Source organism: Theropithecus gelada, chromosome 3, assembly GCF_003255815.1.
Source record: "Theropithecus gelada isolate Dixy chromosome 3, Tgel_1.0, whole genome shotgun sequence".
In the NCBI taxonomy this organism is placed as follows: domain Eukaryota; kingdom Metazoa; phylum Chordata; class Mammalia; order Primates; family Cercopithecidae; genus Theropithecus; species Theropithecus gelada.
The window spans coordinates 163,367,903-163,392,472 of NC_037670.1; the positions used below are offsets into that span (position 1 = coordinate 163,367,903).

General features: G+C 46.2%; 1 protein-coding gene and 1 non-coding gene across 3 annotated transcripts in view; both read right to left on the minus strand.

Moving 5' to 3' along the window:
* The window catches only part of KIAA1549 (KIAA1549 ortholog), a 143,614-nt gene that overhangs the window by 24,559 nt on the left and 94,485 nt on the right, over nt 1-24,570 (minus strand). For both annotated transcript variants that reach the window (XM_025380897.1, XM_025380896.1), the window contains exons 11-16: nt 22,223-22,419; nt 20,334-20,449; nt 11,404-11,609; nt 9,796-10,019; nt 8,193-8,346; nt 1,123-1,440 (exon numbers count right to left, since the gene is read on the minus strand). In XM_025380897.1, the coding sequence (XP_025236682.1) occupies nt 1,123-1,440; nt 8,193-8,346; nt 9,796-10,019; nt 11,404-11,609; nt 20,334-20,449; nt 22,223-22,419 (1,215 nt within the window). The remainder of the gene's footprint in view (nt 1-1,122; nt 1,441-8,192; nt 8,347-9,795; nt 10,020-11,403; nt 11,610-20,333; nt 20,450-22,222; nt 22,420-24,570) is intronic.
* Nucleotides 16,951-17,054, minus strand: LOC112621880. Its single transcript, XR_003118815.1, has one exon. It is a non-coding gene; the product is annotated as a U6 spliceosomal RNA (small nuclear RNA).

The window sequence follows — 24,570 nt, forward strand, 5'->3', positions numbered from 1 at the left end:
GCGACACAGCAGGCGCTTTGTAAATATATTTGAATGAATAAGCAAATGAGAAAACTTTAAAGTGACCCAATGGCAGCTGTATCCACATTTATTTTACCACCGAGGTTTGTCCTGTACCATGCATTTCCTGAAATATTATCAACCACCAGTTGTAATTTTGAAGATATTTGTTGGAACAAGCTATATTTTAAAATTAAAAACAGTAATGATTCGATCAAATGATATTCCCACCCCACATGACAGCAGTTCCCCATACTGTAGGCTCTCAGCCTCCCATACCCTGGAGACAATCTCTTGCTGAAGGCTTTTACTTTTAAAATTTAAACCCATTTCAGAGATAAAAAAAAGTATTTTAGCATATGTTTATTGCCACCCAATTCCATGTAACAAGGTGGACCCAGTATAAACACTCCCTAATAAATTCATATTGTGACCCACTAGCTTCTCTCCAGAGTCAAATTTTGGCCAATCATTTCATCTGAAATCAGCAGAAAATAACGTTAGCTTTACTTCCTTGAGTTTTACTTCTTCTCCATCTCTCAGGAAGGTACATTTGAAAGGACTAAGAAAAACGTAAGTGATCACAAAGGCAGATGAAATGCTGAAATGTCAACCTCCAAGATGGAAAGTGACATTTGAAAGTGGTTGTCACTGCCCAGATGGGGACTGGCTGCCTACAATCTCAGAACCTCAGGGGTCTCTCCAGTACCAGGTGGCCATATAGGAAACTGAACGATTTGGATACATTCTCAACTGCAACTTTTCTGGAGACATCAACAAGAATACATTTGACAGTTACCCCACCTCCATTCTGTGACACTGTTTTGAACCCAGGAAGATGCTTCCATAAAATCCCCCTCCATTCCTCCACAAAGCAAAAGCCCTCCTGCCTTGGCCACCTAAATTGCTGGGATTACAGGCATGAGCCTGTAAACCTGCATAAATGGATACTTCCAACATTAAGAATTAATTTAGTAGAAGATAAAAACTAAGACCCATCATCCGAGTTTTAATTCTTATCAAATGCAACCGCAGTTTTGTGCGGAGCCTGAAAGTGAGGCAGTCAGGCAGCAAAGCTTCAACATCTTGCCCACCAGAGAATTCTAGAAGGCCAGTACTTACACTGCAGGGGTTGTTGGCCGTCTGGGCTGGGCTGTAGAAGGACCCCCACTGCGTGGTTCGCCTCTCTTCCCGGGAAGGGGTGCTGTTTGCGGGCAGGCCAGGTGGGACTCCGGGGCCCACGCCTGCGGCGCTGGCAGGCTGGCTGCTGGGGGCCACGAGGGCAAAGGCGTCGTCCAGGAGGGAGTGCATGGTCTGGCGTGCCTCCTCGATGGACGGCTGGGGTGGGATATACTGGGAGGCCGGGAAAGGAAGGGCTGGATATCTCCCCAGTTCCACCGAGGATGGTGTCTGCACATCGGCTGGGAGGTCAGGATCCGACTACAGTGGGAAATGGCAAAGGAAAAATCACACACGAGTTTTTGTGGCAACCCTAAATGGTTTTCCTGACACTGAGGAAAAGTTCTACCGTAAGAATTAAAAAATGACACTTGAAGCTGCGCACACTGGCTCACAACTTTAATCCCAGGACTTTGCGAGGCCGAGGTGGAGGAGCACTTGAGGCCAGGAGTTCAAGACCAGCCTGGGCAACACAGTGAGACCCCATCTCTAAAAAAAAAAAAAAAAAAATTAGCCAGGTGTGGTGGTGTATACCTGTAGTCCCAGTTACTTGGGAGGCTGAGGTGGAAGGATAACTTGAGCCTAAGAATTTGAGGTTGCAGTAAGCTATAATCGCATCATTATACTCCAGCCTGGATGACAGAGTGAGCCCTTGTCTCACAAAAATTAAAAAATGACAGCTGAGGAATGTGCATTACATTTCACAGGAAGGAGCAGGGAGGCTTGAATCAGAAAAAAAATTGCCAAAATTCAACAATCATTTTTTCAACAACACTCAACTATTTACAAGGCATTTCAGCACCTGGAAGTGAACACTTTTACTGAAAGCCTCTAAACAGCCAAAAAACTTATTTCAAAGTTTATGTATTGAACAAAACTAGTAAATTTTTCATAGCTAGCAGTCAAAAAGTGGTCTATTGACTATCAGAAAATAGCCTTAAAAGATCAAAACTTTTAAAACTATGCATATTAAAACTATGTATGCGGGCTGGGTGCAGTGGCTCACACCTGTAATCCCAGCAACCTGGGAGACCAAGGCATGAAGATCATTTCCAGGGAGGCCAGGAATTTGAGACTAACCTAGGCAACACAGAAGACCCCCATCATTACAAAAGATTGCTGAAAAGTTAGTTGAGGGTGGTGGTGAGTACCTGCAGTCCCAGCTACTCGCGAGGCTGAGGCAGGAGGATCTCCTAAGCCCAGGAGGTCGAAGTTGCAGTGAGCTATGATTGCCCCACTGCACCCTAGCCTGGGTGACAGAGATCTAGACTCTTTAAAAAAAAAAAAAAAGCCTATGTATGTGTGTAAGCAATTATAGTGTCTATTTTATGAAAACTATTCAGAACCATTTGTCTTTAAAATGAAGGTATCTCTGGATCACAAGAGTCATTAAGAAAGGTTTAAATTGGCCAGGCACAGTGGCTCCTGCCTGTAATCCCAGCACTTTGGAAGGCCGAGATGGGTGGATTACCTGAGGTCAGGAGTTTGGGACCAGCCTGGCCAACATGGTGAAACCTTGTCTCTACTAAAAATACAAAAATTAGCTGGGTGTGGTGGTTCATGCCTGTAATCCCAGCCACTCGGGAGGCTGAGGTAGGAGAATCGCTTGAACCCAAGAGGCGGACGTTGCGGTGAACCGAGATGGCTCCCTTGCACTCCAGCCTGGGTGACAAGAGCGAAACTCTGTCTCGGAAAAAAAAACAAACAAAGAAAGGTTTAAATTGTGTTCTATACCTACTGTTTAAGAGGTAGAAACATAAGTAACAATAAAGATTTTTTAAATCTCATTTCCCAATACTGTTATGAGCAAAACACAGTCATAACATATGCAGGGTCAACTGAGAGAGACAAAACCAGGAACCAACGAAGAAGAGTCATCCTTTCTGGTCTCATAGGCTCCATGAGCGCAGACAGCATGGTGACTGCAGCAGACACAGTGAAGAGAGAAGAGGTTCTGCCCGAGGGGCTGGGGACCCCACACCCTCTGTGAGGAAGGTGGGCAGCTTCTATCTAGAATGCTTCACTTGCCACGTGCCTGCAGTTTAGCCCAGCTGGTTGGATCACCGGACTTAAGGGGCCAAGGAAGACATTCCCTGGCCCGTCTGGATCCACGAGTCTATTACAAAGATAAACTACTCTACAGACACATCCTTAACCTTAGCCCCCTATCTGGAAAATGCTTCTATGGGTGATCAGTTATTATTCCTGCCAGCATGAAGGGCAGTAGGTTCTTAACTCCAATCTGAGAGACAACCATACAAAACTGGTAAACCCAGTCAGCCCACAGACAGGTTTTGCTTGGCCTGCACACTCTTTTAACTGATAGCCATTATTTTAAACATCTGAAAATTTCACAGTAACACTCAGATTTCTGGGTTCTCTTGACTGAGTCTGAAGCTCTGGCATGACCGGGCCCTCACTCCACACAGAAACCACCAACTGCCGTGAAGCAGCGACTGCCCTCGTGAGATGGGGTAGGCGCTCTTCTCTCCACGGCAGTGCCCGCTGGAGACCTCCCTCTCTTGCCCGTGACACGCTTGGGCTTATGAGTCCATTTCTCCCAAACTGCAACATCCCAGTGGAGGTTCCACTAAATGAGATTTGTCATTGAGAAATTCTAAATGAGAATCCGGGGCTACAAGGTGACCTCTAGTTGACGATGTCACCTTGGAGGGAACCTGTGCTCCTTTCCTTGTGAGGTGGAAAAAGGTCCACAGTCACGCCCTTCTCCAATTCTTGATTTTTTTGAGAAGCAGACGAGGAAGACTGGTCAGCAGTATACCACCAACCTACGGCTCACGTGTGGAAGGAAGGGAGGGTGTGTCTGGAACAACTGTCTACTGGTAAGAGAGTTTCTCCAGAAACAGAAGCGATGTTCCTGGCGGTGATTCCGGTGGCTGCCTATGAGGCTCTACTGCAAGGAAGCAAGCAGTGTGGTGACACAAAAAACTGCAGGCACAAACTGAGATTCCACTGTGGGAGAGGATCTCAGACACTTGAGTAGAGTCCCCAGCAGCTATAACCACTGCCAATCTCATTCTCAGTGGCCAGAATTTCAGAGAAGACTAAACTCTTATACCCAGAGAGATCATCTGCCTATGGGAAGGACAGTCCCCTCAGATTCCCATTGGCCCCCATGAATCCTGCCAGAAGGCCAGGAGCTCCTGGGCCAGGACGCTTCCATTTCCTGTCCTTCACCTTCTTGTTTTCTCCTCATTTTGCAGGCAAGAATACAAAGCTTGCAGGCCAAGAAGAGGATTTACTCAACTTCCTATATTCTAACATCTATATTTAGACTATAGATGTTTCACATATAGATGTGTTCAGATACAGTTTATCTATCAGTCTTTAGAAATAAATGTGCATCTTTTTACTGTTAGTCATCAAAGTTACGGATTTTGGTGCCTATTTTGCAGTCCGTTGTGGGTGTAGTAAGAGGGTGTCCAGATAGCCAGGTTGTCCAGGACAACCTCAGTTTATGCCTGTTGTCCCACGGTAATGATTAATAGTATACCCCCTTACACTTTCCAGTGTCTGGATTGGATGACAAATTACATCAAACTTTTTCCAGACAGTAAATACTTTAGGTTTCATGAGTCATATAATCTGTCACAGCTACTCAACTCTGCCTTGCAGCAAAAACAGTCATTGGTATCAAGCCAACAAATGGGTATGGTTGTGTCGCAATAAAACTTTATTTAGGCCAGGTTTGGTGGCTCATGTCTACAATCCCAGAAATTTGGGAGGCCAAGGCAGGAGGATCACTGAGCCCAGGAGTTTTGAGACCAGCCTGGGCACCAAGGTGAAACCCCATCTCTACTAAAAATACAAAAATTAGCCAGGCAAAGTGGCGTGCGCCTGTAATCCCAGCTACTTGGGAGGCTTAGGATCACCAGAGCTTAAGGAGGTCGAGGCTGCAGTGAGCCGTGATTGCACCACTGCATTCCAGCCTGGGCAACAGAGCTGGAGTGTCTTTAAAAAAAAAAAAAAATTACTTACAAAAACATGCAGCTGGCTGGATTTCTACCGAGGCCTGAATTATAATGGTAACCCCCATTACAAGGAACCAAAGAATATTTCTCTTGGCCTTAGGAGAACACACCCCTCAAGGAAAAGATATTTTTGAGGGGAAAGTAGAAAATTGAAGGTAATTCAAAAACGCATAGTACTTCCCCAGTATAGGCTTGAAGATGAAAAAAACAAAAACAAAAACAAAAAACCCTGTACATGTACCACTGATTCTAAAATAAAAGTTGAGGGAAAAAAAGATAAACTACCTAAGAAAAAATGAGCTCTGAGACAGGCATGATCTTTTAAAGTATGTGTTTCAGAATTCAAAATCTGAGGAAGATTTTTATTTTGGGGACATCTTTGAAAAAAGGAGCCACTGAAGGCAAGCACCCTCTGGGGTGGTGTCTTCCAAGAAGAGGCTGCTCTGCACCCACAGCAGGAGGAATCTCCGCACTCCCGCTAAGGAAAAAAGAAAACGATGCAGCAAGCCACCGCGAAAGAAGGCTGATCTAGGGTCACCAAGGCAGGCGAATGAAGACAGCCAGGAGAAGACAGGTTCATCCCCATACAAAACTCAAACATTTAAAAAAATCAAAGGGAGGGGACTGAGAGGGCTCCCCACAGATTCCTTTGAGAGAGGAGCCCAGGTTGGCTAGAGAAGTGAAGGGGAAAAAGGGATGCTGCCCCTTCTGTTAGTTCCACACCATGGCAAGTCTCCATTTGGCACAGACAAAAGCTCCGGGTGGGCCGGGCACGGTGGCTCAAGCCTGTAATCCCAGCACTTTGGGAGGCCGAGACGGGCGGATCACGAGGTCAGGAGATCGAGACCATCCTGGCTAACACGGTGAAACCCCGTCTCTACTAAAAAATACAAAAAAAAAAAACTAGCCGGGCGAGGTGGCGGGCGCCTGTAGTCCCAGCTACTCGGGAGGCTGAGGCAGGAGAATGGCGTGAACCCGGGAGGCGGAGCTTGCAGTGAGCTGAGATCCAGCCACCACACTCCAGCCTGGGTGACAAAGCGAGACTCCGTCTCAAAAAAAAAAAAAAAAGCTCCGGGTGACAACCCTGGGGAGCCCGCCCCAGATCAAGCCAAACCCCACAGGTGTCCAAATACCCCCAGAACTCAACACAGCACAAGAGCGCCACCTACTGTAAGAGCAGCCATGCACTGCATTTAGAAAGTAACAGGAACTACTCAATTCCTTGTACTGAGGAAGAGAGTAGTTTCATTTACAGACAGCCCAACTCTCTGAAATCGCCCCGAGCCTCATGCGATCAAGAAGGTTGGTCTTTAGGACCCTAGAAATACCATACGTTCCTAAGGAAAAGTCTGGTTCTTTCAGATGATCATAATTCAGCTGTATTTAGGCTCCATCCCAGAATAATGTTTGGCACATTTGTGTAATTATATTTAGCATCTTTAAGTGCTTATTATTTATATAATTTAGGAGAAAAATACAAAACTCAACTAAGAAATGACTGCTCACCATTTCTATAAGCTCTATCTAAAGCGATCACGTTCATTATAAATCCCTTCTCGAAGGGTGTGCTTTTTGCTAACGTGTCTCTAAACAAGGCTGGCTCTGTGAGTGCCTCCGGGAGGAGAAAGGGGCCCGCTGTGGCAAGGCAGGGCTCTCCTGGCACGGAGTTGAGGACGCCCTGTGTTTCCCAGCGCTGCCGCAGTTAGCTGCACCTGGCTCGCCCTCTCTGTCTTGGGGTATCTTTGTGTCTGTATTTCTCATGGGTGGTTAAGTGAGGCTGGTTCTCTCTCTCCTACTCAGTGCAGTCTGTGTGTATGCACCTTACCCTATCAATATCTGCCTTTAACACTTCAAGCAAATCTGTCTGGACCTCTTTTACTTTGGAAAAATATAATCCCCTATTTATTTATTTAGAGACAGGGTTTTGCTCTGTCACCCAGGCTGGAGTGCAGTGGTGCAATCAAAGCTCACTGCAGCCTCAACCTCCTGGGCTGAAGCGATTCTCCCACCTCAGCCTCCCAAGTAGCTAGGATTACAGGCATGCACCACCACGCCTGGCTAATTTCTGTATTTTTTGGAGAGATGGGGTTTTGCTATATTGCCCAGGCTGGTCTCCAACTCCTGGGCTCAAGCGATCCACCCACCTTAGCCTCCCAAAGTGCTGGCATTACAGGCCTGAGCCACCATTCATTGTTTCTTAATTTCTATTAACCCCTTTGTCCCATAAAAGCAAAATATATATAAGCAAATATGCTATCTTCTTAGCATTCCAAGGACAGTATTACTAGGAAATCCAGCCGGGCTAGCTCTCAGTACAGCAAAGACTCCTGATCTCAGGGCCATGCCCTCACACTTGTAATCCTAGCACAGTGGGAGGCCAAGGCAGGTGGATCACTTGAGGCCAGGAGTTTGAGACCAGCCTGGGCAACATGCTGAGACCCCATTTCTACAAAAATTTTTTAAATTAGCTGGGCATGGTGGCACATGCCTGTGGTCCTAGCTACTCAGGAGACTGAGGTGGGAGAATTACTTGAGCCCAGGAGGCTGAGGCTGCAGTGAGCATGGATCACACCACTGCACTCCAGCCTGGGCAACAGAGTAAGACCCTGTCTCAAAAAAATAAAAATAAAAATAAACAACAAAACCAAATAACCCTCTGACTAGGGAGAAGGAAGAAAACCTTGAGGATATTTCTCTGTTTTCCAGTTAACCTCAAAAAAGTCCCACTGTGAAGTCTGAGAGAACGGGGCTTACGTATAGAGAAGAAAAACACGGAGTGCATTTCCAGAGGTGGCACTCGGCAGCACCCTGGTTGACAGGACTCAACGCTCCCCTCAGAAGGGGTGGCACCCCACCCCACCCACTTCATGACCTAGTTGCCCGGGAGCATCAGCCATCAGGCATCAGGCACCGACACCACACAGGGCGGCAGCCAGTGCTGCTGCTTCTCCTCCCCTTTCCGCGCATCTTTCTAGGAGTGGCCCCGCCCCGGTTCCAGAAGCCGGAGTCAGCAGCACGCACTGGGCATCCGATGTAGGCCGAGTTGTGGACGCCAGGGGGCCTCCTGTAGGTGCCGTCGCTGTCTGTGGTGATGAGCCGGTCCTTCTCAGCGTCGGCAGGACAGCCGTTGACCTGGTGTTTCCGGCGAGGCTTGGGAGAACGTTTTATCCGTGAGCTGCCAGGAAAAAGAGAAATTATCTTCGTAGGAAATCACTCTTTTTGCCACTGGCTTATCAACTAAACACTAAGTACCCTGAGTACCTAGGATGTGCTGGCCCCTGGAGACACCCCATAGGATATAAACGCCACGTACGACACAGTCTCTGCTCTAAGGAAGCTCAGAGCCTACCTAAACAGACCTATTAACCCACGCGGAGCAACACAGATACAAAGCCATTTGTAATCATGACATTATTTAACTGTATAGACGTTCAGAAAAGGAGAAGTCAGGGGGAGCTATTAGTCCCATGGGGCTAGAACTAGGACTTTTTTATTTTATTATTCTTTTTCTGAGACGTAGTCTCATACTGTCGCTCAGGCTGGAGTGCAATGGCACAATCTCGGCTCACTGCAACCTCCACCTCCCAGGTTCAAATAATTCTCCTGCCTCAGCCTCCTGAGCAGCTGGGATTACAGGTGCCCGCCACCATGCCCAGCTAATTTTCATATTTTTAGTAGACACGGGGTTTCACCATGTTGGCCAGGCTGGTGTTGAACTCCTGACCTCGTGATCCGCCTGCCTTGGCCTCCCAAAGTGCTGGAATTATAGGCGTGAGCCACCACGCCTGGCCCAGAACTAGGTCTTGAAGAGTGAATGAGACCTGAAGCCAGGGAGGATGTGGGAAGCGGGTGCCGGGGCAGAAACGGCAGGCAGGTGAATGTTCAGGGGCTAGCAGGCCGTCTCCTGGGTGGCAGTTCCGTCCGTGTGGCTGACCTGTGGAAAAGAGCTGGAGCGGAGGGGCTGGGCTGGCCTGCGACGGAAGCAGGTCCCACTTGGCAGGCAACAAGAGCCGCCTCTCTTGCTTTAAGCCTCCTCTCTGCTTTGAGCAGAGAAAGACATACATGAGAGCCATGTTTAAGGAAAACGCATCTATGTTGGGGACGGGAGTCTGGGAGACCAGAGGAAGGTAAGACCCCAGACCCTGCAGGCAGCTGTGAGAAAACCAACGAAGATCTGCTGGGCACCAGCCTGGGTGGCTCTGGGAGATGAAAATATTGGAGGTGACGGAAAATATTGGAGGTGACAGAGTGAGGAAGAGCCAAGGACACCACAGAAGGGGCCGGTGTGGGAAGGAAAGGGTGAGTGCAGTTGTAGACAGGCTGAATTGGAAGAGACGGATTAAATCCCCAGGAAATGCCTCGAGGCAGGCAGAGGGGCAGAGGTGAGAGAACAAACAAAGCCGCTGCCTCCCACGCCAAGGTGACCCTCAGCCAGGGGAAGCCTTCCCAGTGGCCTCCACATCCTTCCGTGCATGAACCCCTTCAACTGTTTTCAGAGACCTCCACGTGAACACGGATGGGGTCCTTCTGTCACAGGTCCTGCAGTAGCAGAGGGGCTCCTGTCCTGCTCCTGTGCCCCACAGCACCTCTGCACACCCGCCTCAGCCGCAAGACCCCAGCCCACCTCTTCCTGGGCTCTATGAACACGGAGGGCACACTGGCTGTGGGGTCCAGGATCTTGTCGATTTGCATCTGCGCCCTGCGGTACACCCGGTGTCGCTCCTTGGTGTCACCCGAGGACAGGTCGTCCACCACCGGGAACTCGTAGTGCCCGCGGCGCTTGGCACGCAGGCGGATCTTGTTGCGATGGTGCTCGATCTCAGACTTGTGCCGCAGCGCAGTCTGAATCTGAGGAAGGGTGAGGGAGAGAAAGACAGCCATGGCGGTCCCGGGAGGCTTCTGGGACACACACTTTGCAAAGTCTTTATTTATTTTTATTTTTATTTATTTATTTGAGATAGAGTCTCACTCTTGCCCAGGCTGGAGTGCAATGGCATGATCTCAGCTCACTGCAACCTCCACTTCAAGAGTTCAAGTGATTCTCAGCCTCCCAAGTAGCTGGGATTACAGGCAGGCACCATCATGCCCAGTTCATTTTTTGTACTTTTAGTAGAGATGGGGTTTCTCTATGGTGGCCAGACTGGTGTCGAACTCCTGACCTGAAATGATACACCCGCCTTAACCTCCCAGAGTGCTGGGATTACAGGTGTGAGCCACCATGCCTGACCAGCAAAGCCTTTTAGGAGCGCCTTCCTGCTATGCTCCTCTCACCCACCCTTAACCTGCTGTCTGTAAGCTCCACGGAGTTACCGACAGGGCAACAGGCACAGCCCAGGGAGGAGCAGAGACCCTGTCATCCCACAAGCTTTACCCTCAAGCACTGCGTGGTGCACTGGAGTCTTGTCACCATCCCCCAAAGCAGGGAAAAAAAGTCACTTGAACCTTGGAAATTGGCCAGTGACAATTTTGAAGAGACATCTGATAACTAGAAAAGAATAGATATTTTCCTCCTTTAGAGATCTTTAAATAGGACTGACAGATACAAAGAAGGTAATTACCTAATGTCACTGAAACAAGTTCCCTGGCATGAGACCCCCTGCCCCCAGAGTGGCATCCCCAAAGACGGAGACCTGAACTGGGTCGTCGTGTGAGGAGGATCAGAAGCTGAAGTGGCTCTTTCTGAGGAGGGCAGCCCCTGGTCGGCCACGCCAACACTTTTCTGCATGTCTGCCACTGCGCCCTACAGTGTCCATGCACAGTATCTGATCTCCAACAAGCGTGATGTTTTACATTAAGAATCCTTGTCAGCAGCTTATGCCTTTAGTAACCAGTTGACACTGTACCTTGCCCTCATTTTCAAACACTGACCAAATCAGACTGTGAGGCTTTTTTTGTTCTTTTTTTTCTTTTGAGACAGAGTCTCACTCTGTCACCCAGGCTGGAGTGGCAGTGGCGAGATCCCAGCTCACTGCAACCTTCCCCTCCCGGGTTCAAGTGATTCTCCTGCCTCAGCCTCCTGAGTAGCTAGGATTACAGGCACCCACCACCAAACCCAGCTAATTTTGTATTTTTAGTAGAGATGGAGTTTCACTATGTTGGCCAGGTTGGTCTCAAACTCCCAACCTCAGGTGATCTGCCTGCCTTGGCCTCCCCAAGTGCTGGGATTACAGGCGTGAGCCACCACGCCTAGCTGAGTTTTTAAATTAATAGACTTTTAAATAAAAGCAAATACCTCTTTGTTGATTTTATTGGTTTCTGCCACTCGGTCGGCTGGAGAGGGGCGCTGGACGGGAGGTGCCGGGATCGGCTGCATGGCAATGAGCTGGATCTTACTGGGGACCCGCCGGCTAGCCTCCGGGGGGCGGGAGATCCTGTCCACGTGCTCGAAGATGGAGGCTGATGAGTGCTGCTCGTTTCCCGAACTGGGCAGTGGTGGCCCTGGAACAGAAGGAAAAGCAAAACATATACACAGAGTCATCTAAAGAAACAGCAAATAATCAAAATTGTGAATTATTCTTTGAATAATCCTTGGATGAGCCTCTGACCAAAAATACATCCCCACTGCAGTAGCAGAGTGCTTGTAACTTCGCTCTCTGAGCTTAAATAGTCTGGGCTGTATACTGTATCCTCTCACTTCATTAAAAACTACAAGTACCCTGAGAAGAGATGGGAGGAAATCATGATGATACTGTGTCAAAAACTGCAGTGTTTCGTCTAACTGTGGTTCAAAATCTTCAGTCAGAAAGAATGTAGGACAGAAGGAGCCTGAAGTTGCTCAGTAGTCAATAAGCCATTCACAGAACTCTTAGAAAACACATTGATAGCAGCTCTGAACTATTGCTACCATCTGGGAGGGAGCTCGCCGGAGTAATACAAATTCAGTTGCCAAGGCAATGTCATACTACAGAGAAAACAGAAGACCAGTACATGCAGGCAGGTACCAGTTAACAATGGCCAATTCTGGCTTTTCAGTTCTGATGTGGAAAGAAAACGAAGTTGAAGACACATGAGAAGAAAAACCCTGTTGCTTGCAGGGAATTAGTTCCTACTTTATTTTTTTAATTTATTTTTTATTTTTTTGAGAGAGAGTCTCACTCTGTCAGCTAGGCTGGAGAGCAATGGCGTGATCTCGGCTTACTGCAACCTGTACCTCCCAGGTTCGAGTGATTCTCCTGCCTCAGCCTCCCAAGTAGCTGGAATTACAGGTGCATGCCACCACGCCTAGCTAACTTTTGTATTAATACTTTTAGTAGAGACTGAGTTTCACCATATTGGCCAGGCTGGTCTTGAACTCCTGACCTCAAGTGATCCACCTGCCTCGGCCTCCCAAAGTGCTGGGATTACAGGTGGGAGCCACCGCGCCTGGTGCTAGTTCCTACTTTAAAAACAGGTGAAGAGTACATGTAGAAATGGTTACATGGCAAATTTTAGGCCATGTATATTTAACCACAATAATTTTCTTAAAAACTAATCAGAACTGTGAAAAAAAAAAAGAAATTCAAATGCACCAAAAAAGACAGAAAAGAAACACTTAAAAATGTTAACAAAAACTGAATCTTCACATGATGGGTGATTTTTCCCAATGTCTTTTATTTTTGATAATGAGGATTTTCTGTAATAAGTATTATTTTTCTAGTAGAGCTAATCCTAACACACTTTAATTTTGAAAAGAGAAAGAGAAAAATGAAGACGGGCTAAGTAGAAAGAGCTAGTTACTCACACTTAAGAAGGTCAACTGGCCAGGCACAGTGGCTCATGCCTATAATCCCAGCACTTTGAGAGGCTGAGGCAGGAGGACCGCTTAAGCCCAGAAGTTTGAGACCAGCCTGAGCAACACAGTAAGACCTTGTCTCTACAATTTTTTTTTAAATTAGTTGGGTGTGATGGCACACAACCGTAGTCCTAGTCACTCAGAAGGCTGAGGTGGGAGGATCCCTTAAGCCCAGGAGGTAGAGGTTGCAGTGAGTTGAGATCATGTCTCTGCACTCCAGCCTGGGTGACAGGGTGAGACCCTGTCCTCCCCCTGCCCTCCAAAAGATAAAGATCAATTGATGCCTTTCTTCTAATTAGCCGCAGTCACTTCTGGATGCTGCTTTCAAACAAATGGCCAGCAGGCTGACAGAGGGAATAAGCGCATGCAGAAACTGCTTCTAAACAAAAGCCTAACATTTGAAACTTCAAAGCATAAGTGAAAAACACAAAGGTCTCTCCTCAGTGTAAAAAACATAGATGGGCAAAGCAGTAAGAAGCAGTAGTTGATGTTTCATATAAGGAAAGCACGGCATTGCTATGTAAGTCTGTATTCTCTCTCAATTTGAATTACATTCATTATCCCAAGCAATGAGAAGTTATTTGTCTGATTCTGAATGAATGATGTCTGTCTTAGCCAGGGGGCACCATTGTCTGGATTCCAGCTATGCTCAAGCTTTCTTTCCTGGCCCCACACCCAGAAGGAACCTGACTATTTGTGCATTTGTGCAATGGAAGCACAGCCAGGCACCACCATTCATCGCTGGCAGCTACTCAAGTTGCAGGCATAATGCCTAAAAGGAGATCATGAGCTTCACCAGACAGGCTAGCCCTGCTAACCCAGACTTATAGAGTAACAGCAAATGTCACAGAGGGTAGCCCATTAAGCTACTGATACCTAGAAGTGGGATCACTTTCCTCCAGGGTGGCAGAGACCTCTGGGTTGCTGGGAGACAAAGGTGACAGGCATTTTAAAAAAAAAAAGGCCCCTCCCCACTAGACTGTCAGCCCTGCCTGGATACCACTGGAGCGGCAGCCTGAGACTGGGCTCCTGTCCAGAGCCTGACTCACCCCCTCCCACTGTAGTCACGGCCCTTGCTTCATCCTCACTGAACTGTTCATAGACTGCAACCAGAGAAGGAGGGGATGCATAGACCCCTGGGCCACTCTACACAGCTGAGGGACCAAGCAGAGGAGAGGAAATAAGAGGTGCAGAAAGTCTTCCAGCTTCCATACTGCCCAGAACTCAGTGCTTCGACATGGCTGAAAAGTGGGGCTTTTAATTTTTTTTACATATACATATAATATATATCACACATATATAATTATATCACACATATATATTATATAATTATATCACACATATTATAATTATATATTTTTATTTATAGAACTGTAGATGTAATATATTATATAATTAGTAATATATTACTATTATATTAGTAATTATATATTACATATTATATACTTATATATCATATATTAAGATATATGTTATATATTATTGCTTGCTATGCATTGCACAATTTTTCTAAAAAAAGCTCCCTGGACAATAATGATTAGTACAAAGTACAATGGACACACAGAGATTAATGCTGTGTGAATCCTGCCTTAAGACAAGTAGGAACTTGGGATTAAAACCCCTTTCTTTTTTTTTTTTTTTTTTTTTGAGATGGAGTCTCCCTGTGTCGCCCAGGCTGGAGTGCAGTGGCCGGATCTCCGCTCACTGCAAGCTCCGCCTCCTGGGTTTACGCCATTCTCCTGCCTCAGCCTCCCGAGTAGCTGGGACTACAGGCGCCCGCCACCTCGCCCGGCTAGTTTTTTGTATTTTTTTAGTAGAGAAGGGGTTTCACCGTGTTAGCCAGGATGGTCTTGATCTCCTGACCTCGTGATCCGCCCGTCTCGGCCTCCCAAAGTGCTGGGATTACAGGCTTGAGCCACCGCGCCCGGCCTAAAACCCCTTTCTTTTCAATTATTTTTTTAAAGTAATGATATAAATTTTACTATATAGTCAAGATACCTATTGTACCTCATGGTAACTATAATTAATAACAATATATTGTATACTTGAAAACAGCTAAGAGAGTAGATTTTAAGTGCTGTCACAAAAAATAAGTACGTGAGGTAATGTACATGTTAAATGGCTTGATTTAGCCATTCCACAATGCATACACATATCAAAACATCACAATTTAGCCATAAGAAAGAATGAAATCCTGCCATCCGCAGCAATATGGACGAGCCTGGATGACATTAAGTAAATAGGCCAGGCACAGAAGGATAAACACTGCACTGTGCTCGCTCATATGTGGAAGCTGGAAAGTTGATCTAGAAGTGGAGAGTAGACTAGTAAGGTAACTTGAGGCTGGGAAGGGAAGAGGAGGGACAGAGACAAAGATTGGTTAACAGATACAAAAGCACAACTAGAGGCTGGACATGGTGACTCCCGCCTGGAATCCCAGCACTTGGATAGGCTGAGGCAGGAGGGTAACTTGAGCCCAGGAGTTCTAGACCAGCCTGGGCAACACGGTGTGGTGGTGTGCACCTGCAGGCCCAGCTACTCAAGAGGCTGAGAAGGGATGATCACCTGAGCCTGGGAGGTCAAGGCTGCAGTGAGCCCTGACTGCACCACTGCACCACTGCACCCCAGCCTGGGCAACAGAATGAGACTGCATCTCAAAAAAATAAAAATAACAGTGCACAGTTAGAAAGGAGGAATGGGTTGAGCACCTATAGGCACTGTAGGGTGACTCTAATAATTTATTGTATATTTTCAATTAGCTTGAAGAGCAGATTTTGAATGTTCCCAAGGCAAAGTAATGATAACTTTGTCTGTGGTGACAGATATGCTAATTACCCTGATTTGATCATCACATAGTATATTCATACATGGAACTATCACAATGTCCCCCATAAATATTTGCAAGTATTATATGCCAACTAAAAATAATACAAGCAAAAAACACATCATGTTGTACACCATAAATGTATATGTTTTCTTACCATCAGTTAAAATATAAATAAAAATCTTAAAAAGAAAGAAAAAGGCTGGGCATGGTGGCTCATGCCTATAATCCCAGCACCTTGAGAGGCTAAGGCAGGAGGATCGCTTGAGCCCAGGAGTTCAAAACCAGCCTGGGCAACATGGCAAGACCTCGTCTCTACAAAAAGTAAATAAAAAATTAGCTGGGGGTGGTATGCTCCTGTAGTCCCAGCTACTCAAGAGGCTGAGGTGAGAGAACTGCTTGAGCCCAAGAGGTCAAGGCTGCAGTGAGCTGTGATTGTGCCACTGCACTTAAGCAAAATAAATAAATAAATAAATACAGTATATAGGATTGTACGGAATAGGATAATGTTAACAAAGCAAAATGAAAGAGAAAAGTTCAGTCTGAATTACTAACATGTCAAAGCAAGAGAGCATTTTTAAAGAAATTATTTCATTATCTACAAGTAAATATAGTCAAACCATTTTTTTTGTTTTTCCCCCTCGAGATAGGGTCTCACTCTGTCACCCAGACTGGAGTGTGGTGATGCAATCACAGAGCACTGCAGCCTCGACCTCCAGACTCAAGCGATCCTCCCACCTCAGCCTCTTCAGTAGCTGGGACCACAGGCACACACCACCAGGCCTGGCTAATTTTTTCTATTTTTTGTAGAGGCAGAGTCTCGCTATGTTGCCCAGGCTAGAAAACTGCATCTTTACTAATGTGTGCAACCCACGTTAATATCCTGTGTGACAGCAATCACGTTTATCTCATCGTCACTGCATCACCAACACCTGACACACCACAGGCACTTAGCAAGCATTTGCTAAATGGATGACTCAATGACTGCGGTCATCTCCACTATGTTTACAAAATTTTACCTTGAAAAGATCTCTGAGAATCTGCCTTCATGAAAAGATGAGAATTATACTTTATGATCTCAATCATTTTATAAATGGTATGGTACTCCAAAATCACTTGAAAACCTTCATTGTTATATGTACTCAACCTCATTTAAACTATTTTGAAAACGCTTTAATCTTTTTTAAAATATGGAATGCTTCCCAAATACGCATGTCATCCTTGCACAGGGGCCACGCTCATCTTTGTTGCATTTCAATTTTAGTCTATATGCTGCTGAAGCGAGCACTGCAAGCTCCTTAGCACATGCAAACGTCAGTGCCAGCTTGGTTTGCACGTGCAATTCTAGAATTTGGAATTTGTGGGATTCAAATGAACGAAGTTTTAACTACTTAAAAATCACACACTTGCACACATGCAATCTAAGGAGAGCATAAAAGAATGCTGAGTATTTTGCAACGCTTACCTACTTGGTATATTCCTGATGATAAAGGGGAGAGAGAGAAAAACTACAATCATGCACAGACGCAGCAATGGCAGCCCATCTCCTACCTCATCTCTCCCTTCCCATCTTCACTAAGGGGAACCAGTGGTTATGATGAGTTATTTTAAAGCTGCAATGGCTGTGAACACAGTGACGTTTGAGTAAATAATCTTTTAAGGGTTCATGGATGGCCATGAGGGTATGTGTCAGGGCCTAGTCACCTTCTAAAAACACTCAGCTGGAAAAGGAATAAAGCACAACCTCCAATTTACCAAAACTGAAACAACAGTCTTCTCTCAGCTTCCATTGCAAGGTGGGTCCTTAATACGCCACATGACCTGGGACAGTCATCAACAGCCTTGCCAAGAAGCCTAAAGAGAGCTGGTGGCTGTGCCACCCGCAGGAGTGAAAGGGAATGCTGGTCCCACAGCGACACGGAAGAGGGCTCCAGAATGGATCTCAAGTGGTCTCCCTCCCCACTCCCACCTCCATTAATTTATACTTCATTGCGACTTTCAACAAAAGCAAGATTTTTATGTGAATTATAAAATAGGCCGGACAGGTGGCTCACGCCTGTAATCCCAGCACTTTGGGAGGCCGAGGCAGGCAGACCACATGAGGCCGGGAGTTCAAGACCAGCCTGGCCAACATGGGGACAACCTGTCTCTACTAAAAATACAAAAATTGGCCAGGTGTGGTGGTGTACATCTATAATCCCAGCTACTCGGGAGGCTGAGTCATGAGAATCACTTGAGCCTGGGAGGCAGAGGTTGCAGTGAGCCAAGATCACGCCACTGCCCTACAGCCTAGGCAACAGGAAGAGACTCTGTCTCAAAAAGCAAAAAGTTTTAAAAAATAAAATAACGGAAAGCGAGGAGAAAAACTCAGAATATTTTAAAATAGGATATTTAAGTTTCTATGCAAGCAATAAAATACCTACATGGCAGCATTAAAGCTATCTTATAGCACCTTTCAAGAAGTAAACAAAGTTCTAAAAGTAAACTGATACTTATAGTGAGAAAACTATCTTTCTACAACATGAAAATAATGTACAGATTCTGGTATCTCTTCAAATTATAACAGCAGCATCTGAGCTTCTAATATTCACAAAATCATCTAATTCGCTTCTCTCCTTCACATTCAACTCTCGGTCCCAGAGCTGTGATGCTTACTACCTGGCTTCTGAGCCTATGTTGAGAGTGGTGTTTGATTTTTGTTATTCTTATAGAATATACTGGTTGTAATGCCATCAGACGGCGTTAAATGCAGGCACTGAAAGTAAGGTTTTCTCAGATAAGCAATGAACAGAACTTGATAAAATCCAGAGCTCTTTCCAGTCCCCACCAAATATTTCTTTCTGAGGATCAAAACGAGATTCTAATCCTGTCTATCAGAAACAGTATCTGTTACCATGGTGCTAAATAATTTTTAAGATTTTGAAAAACTACATCCAAAGAAAAAACTCTTCCCTTTTTCTAAGGGGATGTCCTTAACATTACAAAAGAACTAAGTGGAAGGAGCTGGAAGGAACTGCAAGGACCAGCTGGTGCAGCCCCACAGGAGCCTTGAAGCCTGAGCCACCTGTGAGGCCACAAGCGTGTCAGTGAGAGGAGAGGCCCCTGGGCTTCTGTCTATAGTCTGTTCATTTCTAGAATACAGTTCACTCTGCACTGCATTTCCATACAGAGAAATGTATGACTAAATACTGTAAGTATAAAAATTACCATTAAGCCGGGCGCGGTGGCTCAAGCCTGTAATCCCAGCACTTTGGGAGGCCGAGACGGGCGGATCACAAGGTCAGGAGATCGAGACCATCCTGGCTAACACAGTGAAACCCTGTCTCTACTTAAAAATACAAAAAAACTAGCCAGGCAAGGTGGCGGGTGCCCCAGCTACTCGGGAGGCTGAGGCAGGAGAATGGCGTGAACCCGGGAGGCGGAGCTTGCAGTGAGCTGAGATCCGGCCACCGCACTCCAACCTGGGTGACAGAGCGAGACTCTGTCTCAAAAAAAAAAAAAAATTACTATTAAAAATAATATCCTGGCCGGGCGTGGTAGCTCATGCCTATAATCCCAGCACTTTGGGAAGGCAAGGCGGATGGATCGCTTGAGTCCAGGAGTTCAAGACCAGTCTGAGCAACATGGTGAAACGCCATCTCTACAAAAAGATACAAAAATTAGCCAGGTGTGATGGCATAGGCCTGTAATCCCAGCTACTAGGAAGACTGAGGTGGGAGGATAGCCAGAGCCTGGGAGGTCGAGCCTGCAGTGAGCTGGGACTGTGCCACTACACGCCAGCCTCTGTGACAGAGCAAGACCCTGTCTCAAAAAAAAAATAGTAATAATAATATTCTGAGGCCTCCCAATTATCTTTGCATTACTGAAATGCAATCCTTAAATAAAAATAAACCTCCATTAAATACAACAGCTGTAGCAGCACATCTATTTAATACAACCTATTACACTAAAAACAAGCTGCCTTGCTATCACTCCAAAAAAATGCTCCCAAGTCTAAAGACTTGTGGGTCTCACTTTATAACAGGGCATCAGTCTTAACAGTCATACCCTTTAGAACAGGAGTGAAGTTCATCTTATACCTGGCCTATGAAGCTGTATGTGACTCCCAAAGCAAACATGCAAAACCATCTGATCACACTAAACCACCTGCTGGAAGATCTAGGAACAGAACTAAACATAATGGACTTGGGCCTATGATAAACAAACAACTTTCTGACAGTGACAGCTGTGAATCCTTGAATTGCTTCCTAAGAAAGCTACTGAATCCTGGGGGCAGTTTTTGAGACTCTGGTTTCAGTGTGCTTCCTCCTTGACCTCTAGGGTGAGGACTCTAGAGTGAAATGAGGCTATTAACCTTAAAACGTACCCCAGTGAATCCCTGGCCCCAAAGCAGACACCAATACCACGTTAGATGGTGACAACTGGTGCTAAGAAACCACAGGAATGATGAATTTTCCATTTCCCAGATTTTTTTTTAAGGGTTTAGCATTTGAAGTAGTGTAAGGCCCTAGCCTTCGGACTCTCATAGGGACTACTTTTAATGGGAAGAACCAGAAGAGTCACAGACCGCTCTGCGGGGCTCTGTGGGACCTGCCATCGTTGACGGCTCCCGGTGTCTTATCTCCTGCGTCCCTCTCGCTGGACTCTTCGCTGACCGTAGAGTCAGCATCTGAGGGAGAAACTCTGCAGACACAAAATGAATTGCAAACGTTAGAAACAAGAAAGAATGAAAAGGAAAAAGTCATTAATTTATGTGTGGAAGTCAGGCTTCCAGGCAAAACCAGCAGAAATGAAACAGTCCAAAAAATTATTCCATAGCACAGCGTCTTCAAGGATCACATTAACACCACAGTCACCTCCTGAAGACAGATTAATGCGGCTTACTAAATGGCTCAGCAGGCTGCATTTCAACAAATGCTAGACAAGTAAGTGCCAGATAGGAGGAAGGTCCCACAGCTACCAGGGCTGAAGGTCCAGTCCCTGGCCCCCAGTCATTTCTGGACCAGCAGTCTGGGTTCAGCATGAGTTGGATCAAAGAGGACTGGGGTTCAGGATTGACTAGGTCTGCAGAATCCTCAGGATGCCAGGGTAGCTCTGCAGTCACCCCAAATAACTCCAGATCTTTGGAAGGTGCTTACACTGAGATTTGATTCTATATATAAAAAGCAAAGGTATCGTGGCACCCAGCTTGCACCAGGGAAAATTCCTTCATCAGTTGGCTCCGATTCCTTAGGCTCCCTGGCTTCAATGACAATGTGGAATGCCAAGACATTCTGGTGCTTTAGCATCCCAGAAAGATGCTAAAACATTGTATTAACCATGCAGACCACTGAGCTGTCATGACTAAATGTCAACGACAAGGCTACCAGGCAAGAAAAAAAAAAAAACACTTAGCAAAATTTTACTTGCATATGAAATAATCTTCAATGATTCCATTTATTCTTAGCCTGCAAAATAATCAAATAGCATCTCTCTACATAACTCATCTTCTTTTGTAAAGATCATGTTCTGACATCTATTACATTCTTAAAACTAGGCCAGAACCCCTGGGGTAGGTTTTCCGATAAGACAGAAATCATGACATCGTTTCAAATGTTGGTATGATCACACACTTTCTTTTGCTCTTAGCAGGAAATCAGGATTTAGCGTTCCAAAGCTCAAAGAAAGGCTGACAACAGGAGGCTTCAGTAGCCAAAGCCTGATGGTGCTATGATGGAAAGTCAACTCAACGAACCCGACTCTGAACTCTGTCTTCTTTCACAGAGCTAGAGCCCTTCTCATGGGGTCAGAGGGTGAGGAGCGGCTTCCAGGTAGCTTGGAAAACTAATAAGCAATTCTCCGTGTGCTATACTTTGAGAGGAGTAATAGAAATAAATTGGGAAAGGGGAGCGAGGCAGGGAGGAGGCAGTGAAGAGTCTTGTGTGATATCCTGACAAAGGTGACATACATGAGCAGCCAGAGAAAAACAAAGCAAACACAGGAGGATGCGATGAAAGTCACCTGCAGACAAAGCAATGAAGTCACAGAAGCTGCTGGCATCCCAGGCATGGACACAGTGGCCCACAGGCTGAGCATGTGCCATGTGCCGTGCACTCCTTCTATGTTATTTCTGATATTCTCTCCATGGGGCCTAGCATGCTCCCCTTGGGATATATACACACGAGCTGGCCAATCCCTAATCAAGTCTGATGGGGACCCTCAAACCATCACAGATAGTGATTCATGATCTTCAACCGTGTGGGGAAAGAAATCACACAGCCTTCTCTGACAGCCCGTGAGAGTGGCTCGGAAACACTATTGGGCTCATGTGTGACTTTGGGCAAGTCATCGGTCTCCTGGGCTGCAGACACATGCAGGGCTGCACTCACCATTAGCCCCTGTGGCATCAGAAACTCACAGCCTGATAACAGAAGCATGCTCTGCCACAAAGAATAATACAGAAAGCCCAATAATAACCTTCCTCTGTGACGGACGTTCTTGGAAGGGATCTTTGACTTGGGGCTTGGCACATCCCCATTTTCCGAGGGCGTGGTGTGGTCCTTCAGAGGTCCTGGCAGTGGCGCTGGCTCATGAATAATCAAGATGTCGTCTTTATTGTGCTGACCCAGATGCTGCTTAGCAAAATCGAAGCCCTTCACACTTGGGATCTGCAGCTGAAACACACACACACACAAGACTGTTAACCCGGAATCCAAGGCGGACGAGAGGAGCACAACTTCTGACCGAAGACTGTGCTGGCAATTCCACCACTCCAATCCAACAAGCATTGCTAGAACATGGACTGCGTGCCAGGTTCTGTTTATACCCAGAGTTCCAGGAGAAGACAGACACTTGTGAAAGATTAAACAAGAGTACAAGGATTAAATAGCCAGACCCCAGGACAACACCTGACCTGCTGTCACAGCAGCATACTACGTGCCATGTGGCAGGAGCAAGATATTCTTTATAGGGTAATGGGGACCAAAGCCAGGTCTTGAGAACAGACAGGACTTGGAAACAGAAAGAGGAGGCTACAAAGAGCATGTTCTAGATGATATCAGGAAGCAGAGAACACTGAGGCCTGCGGAGAAATCACATTGGCTATGCTGGATGGGTCAGAGCGTAGGAGCATGAGAGAGAAGTCCAGTCTGTATATGGACGACTCCAAAAACGCCAGCTTCTGGAGCTGGCCCTCCGGGAAATCAGAACACCACAGGCCGATTTCTAAAATCCAAGCACACAGGACACCAAGGACACAGGAAGACAGCCTGGCCATGCCACGCGCATAAAATCAGACAGACATGAGCCCCAAATCTTAGCAGTGAACATGGGAAGGAATGAACAGCTCTAGGGATCAGGCAGAAAGACCCAGAAACCAAATAGACACGAGAGGCAAAGGAAGAGAAAGAAGCCAATGAGGACGTGAATTTTTGGGCAGGGCATCGTGAAGCATGAAAGTGACAATAAGGGAAAGAGGCAAGTTATACAGGAATGATGGTTCAAGACAAAATGACAGGTTTCATTTCAAACACACTTAATTTGAGGCCCCAAAGGATGTCAGCTTAGTGTAGCTGGAGGTGGGGAACCATAGCCTGGGGGAACGTGCAGGCTCAGATGTGACTTCAAGAACCACCCACATAAAGGTGACAGGTAGGGGAGTTGAGTTTTTCAACATAAATACAGATTCTGTGGATAAAGTGTTGGAGAACATCTAATAGTTTGGGGCTAAGAAGAGAAAAAGGAAGCAAGGAAGAAAATAGAATGTGATTTCAGAGAAACAGAATTTGGAAAGTTCCATGTAATAGAAGCAAAGGGAACAAAGAATTTCTAGAAAGAAGTCGTCAAAAGAAGTAATGGGGCACAAAACTGAAGGAGAAAGGGCTCTTCAAAAACATCCCCCACTCAAACCAGTGGATGCAGGATTCCTCTCCAGGGATCCGCGGCATCACCCCACACCAAACCCATGACAGACCCCTGAGGCTGCAACTAGGGATGCCAGGTCTCAGCTTCTAGTGCTGTGGTAAGATATTATGTCATCAAACATGCTATTTGTTGGCCAGGCGCAGTGGCTCACATCTGTAATCCCAGCACTTAGGGAGGCCGAGTTGGACGGATCACCTGAGGTCAGGAGTTCGAGACCAGCCTGGCCAACATGATGAAACCCTGTCTCTACTAAAAAAAAACGCAAAAATTAGTGGGGCATGGTGGTGCACACCTGTAATCCCAGCTACTCAGGAGGGTGAGGGAGGAGAATCACTTGAACCTGAGAGTCAGAAGTTGCAGTAAACTGAGATCATGCCAGTGCACTCCAGCCTGGGTGAAAGAGTGAGACTCCATCTCAAAAAAAAAAAAAAAAAAAAAAAGCTATTTGTTATTGTTCACATTTTCTTTTTTTTTTTTTAAGACAGAGTCTGGCTCCATCAACCAGGCTAAAAGTACAGTGGTACAATCTCGGCTCACTGCAACCTCTGCCTCCCGGGTTCAAGCAATTCTCCTGCCTCAGCCTCCCAAGCAGCTGGGATTATGGGTGCACGCCACCACGCTGGGGTAATTTTTTGGTATTTTTAGTAGAGATGGGGTCTCACTATGTTGCCCAGGCAAACTCCTGATCTCCAGTGATCCACCCACCTTGGATGCCCGAAGTGCCAGGATTACAGGCATGAACCACAGTGCCCTTGGAAAGACTCTCCAAAGTATGCAGAAATGTGGACAATAACAGTATTTCTGATAACATGAAAAGTGCCACACAGTTTCCTTAATTCAAGCTTGCAAAGCACAGGGAAATAAACTGCATAGCAATGGTCGTCCCAAGGGGTCTCCTCCAT